Source organism: Impatiens glandulifera, chromosome 8, assembly GCF_907164915.1.
Source record: "Impatiens glandulifera chromosome 8, dImpGla2.1, whole genome shotgun sequence".
NCBI lineage: Eukaryota > Viridiplantae > Streptophyta > Magnoliopsida > Ericales > Balsaminaceae > Impatiens > Impatiens glandulifera.
In genome coordinates, this window is record NC_061869.1 from 44,937,391 (window position 1) to 44,940,772 (window position 3,382).

At 32.8% G+C, this 3,382-nt stretch overlaps 1 protein-coding gene across 1 annotated transcript; it reads right to left on the reverse strand.

Annotated features, from left to right (window-relative positions):
* Positions 1 to 2,213: 2,213 nt before the first annotated feature.
* On the reverse strand, positions 2,214 to 2,638 carry LOC124911091. Its single transcript, XM_047451537.1, has one exon. It carries the CDS (start codon positions 2,618 to 2,620, stop codon positions 2,222 to 2,224), a length of 399 nt encoding a protein of 132 aa, XP_047307493.1. The 5' UTR covers positions 2,621 to 2,638; the 3' UTR covers positions 2,214 to 2,221.
* Between the last annotated feature and the right edge of the window lie 744 nt (positions 2,639 to 3,382).

A 3,382-nucleotide genomic window follows, 5' to 3' on the forward strand; every position in this document is an offset into this window, starting at 1 on the left:
AACAAAACATATATCCGCGTCCACAAAGGAGACGTGGCGACGGTACTGGCTAATCCTCCACCAGACTACGATCGAGATGATTGGGAGTTTGTGTGTCGCAACCATTTCTTCACAGAAACATTTAAGGCACGGTTTCATAATTCAAATAAAAGTTGATATTAATTAATCTAACTTCATTTTTTATTTCAAATACAGAAAAACAGTCGTACCAATATTATTAACAGGAAGAAGCTGAAATTCTCGCATCGAACGGGAAGTATATCGTTTGCACAAATTGAAGACGAGTTGGTAAGTACATTATTTGTAATAACTTAATCTAAAGATTGTTATTAATTATATAAATCATTTATTTCAACAGGCGATTGAAATGGGACGGGCACCGTCTGTAATTGAAGTATTCAAGAGGACCCGTACCCCATAACCGACAAAAGAAAACCCAACACCCGTCCCGGACGAACACGTGCAAGAGAAAATTGTAAGTGAATTGAATATGCCTAGTTTTTTATTATAGAAATGATATTTTATTTCAATTTTGCAGGTTGAGATGGAGGAGGTTGTTAGTAACGAACCGGGAATATCGGATTTTGAATTGACGGAGAGGGTGTTCGGACAACAAAAACACGGGGTAGTGTTCAGAATGGGATCAGGCGTCCGGCCCACACACTTTCGTGAAGATTGTCGAAGTGGAAACAGTTCACAGCGAAACAATGAGCGATTGTTAGAAAAGAATCAAATAATGAAGCTCAAGCTGGAGGAACTGGAGAAGAGGGATGAAGAAAGAAGGCGCAGAATGGAAGAAATGCAAGCGGAAAAGGAAGAAATTGTGACAAGAATGGAGAGGGAGAAGTTAGAGATGAACGCAAGAATGGAGAGAATCGAATTGTATATGAGGCAACAACCACCTCCTCCCCCCACAAGCTAAGGTTGTTTCGATTCAAAACATGTTTTCATTAGTAGTTGTGTCAATTTGAATTTATAACAGATTGTTCGGATTATTAGTTTGGTTGCTAATTTTGTAATGATAATGATCATTTAATGTGATCGTTTAATGTATGTGGCATTTCTTTTATCATTGATATATTGGTTTGGCTAAACAGGTTTTGGTTGCGAGCAAAATAATCCGCACATTTTTAAAAATTTAGGGGAAAAACCGAAAGTAATATTGAAATCTCTCGGTTTTTCTTCAAATGGAAAAACCGAGAGATATTAGAAAACTCTCGATTTTCTCCATTTGAAGATAACCGAGAGTTATTAGAAAACTCTCGGTTTTTACACAAAGAGAAAAACCAAGAGTTATATGAAAACTTTCGGTTTTCCCTCTTTGTGGAAAAACCGAGAGTTTTCTAATAACTCTCGGTTATCTTCAAATGGAGAAACCCAAGAATTTTACAAATAACTTTCGGTTTTCTTCAAATGGAGAAAACCGAGAGTTATATGAAAACTCTCGGTTTTTCCACGAAGAGGAAAACCGAAAGTTAAATTAAAACTCTCAATTTTCTCCATTTGAAGAAAATTGAAAGTTATTTGTAAAACTCTCGGTTTTTCCACAAAGAGAAAACTGAAAGTTTTTCAATTACCTTTCGGTTTTACTCTAGGGTATCTAAACCGAAAACTCTACGATATCTCTCGGTAAATGCCTAATTATTTTTAACGAGAGAGTCAATACCGAGGGATGACGAGAGTTACCAAAACCTTCGGTAATTTGTCTATACCGAAAGTTATAGGGTCAAAATCGAGAGTTTTTACTCTCAGTTTTGACCCATTTTTCACCCGTGTATTTTGAACTCAATATTTATAAACATCTTCACAATTAAATTAATTGAATTTAAATAATTATTAAATTGATCTTTATAAATTAAATTAATTTTAATTGAATTTGAATAATAATAATTCTATTGTGTTTTGGAATAACCGTATATATTTTATTTAAATAATATTGTATTAAGAAAATTTTGTTATTATAAATAAAAAGAATAGGAATAGTTTTCATGTCAAAATTAATAATTAAGGATTTGAAACAAAATTGAAGTATATTTTTAAAAAATTTGACAAACTTATATTCCAATAATAAACCAAAATCGTGCATTAACCATCTTGAAATCTATTCAATATTAAGAAGTGAGCATTACCTATTACAACCAAGATTAGATAAAAACTCAAAATTTATTATTATGATCAAACTAAGATGAAAGTGATTTTCAGTTACTAGATGTTAATAAGATCAATCCTTATTCTTCAATCCTCTCTCAACTCTCTGATTCAACTGTTCAATCTTGACAACAAGATGAGTAACAGAGTAAAGAAGCCAATACAACATTAGAGCTGCAGCAATTAATAAAGCATTCTTCTCCAATTTCATTCTTGATTTCTGGTGCCGGAGAACCTCAGCTATCGTGCATGATTCCGGTGATTTGCAGCGAGGCCATTTCTCAAACTTCCAGTATAAATCCATCATTAGAAATAGACAGAAAGGTAAGATACTTAAAAACGGTTTCAATAATTTGCGAGTAACCCCGGTTATGCCTTTACGAAGAATATGGGTACCAGGTAGAGTAAGAAGGAGCACCATTATAGCCTCCGCAGCGGCAGCGTACCCTAGTACTACCCATTCCAATGCCATTGATATATCTTGTATGCTTTTGAAGAAATAAAAGATGGTGGATTTCAACGTTATCCACTTCTTGCTTTGTATTATAGAGAGAGAAGGGTATATATGGAATCAAATATGAAGCGGTGACTGACATTTGGCAGTTGGCACCGCCAAGTTATACAGATGGCAAGATTGTGGACAATGTTGTTTTTAATTTTTTGACACCATTTAACTTAGGTTTTTATTTAAACATAATATACTTTTATTGCTAGTTTTTATGGGAAAATACTTTTAATGCTAGTTTGATTATACAATTGTTTTGCAAATAAATTCTTTTAGAAATAAAATTGTTATGATAATTTTATCAAATATTTAGCAATTTTTTATAGAATTTTTATCTGTTTATGATTTTTTATTTACTTCAAATAATTTTTTTTTTTGGAAAAACGGTTAAACTATTTCATTAAAATCTCAAAAGTGGGAGTGTCAGAAATCAAAACTAGACAAATCCTAGTTATGATTAAGGATGATAATCAAAATACCCTAAAAAAACAGATTAGTAGCAATAATACATTTTAAAAAACTAGAGATTACAAATAGAAAAGACTACATTCAAACCTAACTATCCCAGCATGGATTTTTGCATGCCATCTATCTTCATTGAGAGGTCTTCTTCCCATTCCTCTTCTTCTTCTCCTTCCTTTGACGATGAAAGGAGATTGTATTGAAGAGGATGGTGAGTATTGTTGTTTATCATTTTAAATTCTCTCTTTGTACGAGCCTGTTCTGATT

Bases quoted from the DNA above. Each gene is read 5' to 3' on its own strand.
- LOC124911091 (XM_047451537.1), bottom strand. From the start codon at position 2,620: ATGGCATTGGAATGGGTAGTACTAGGGTACGCTGCCGCTGCGGAGGCT.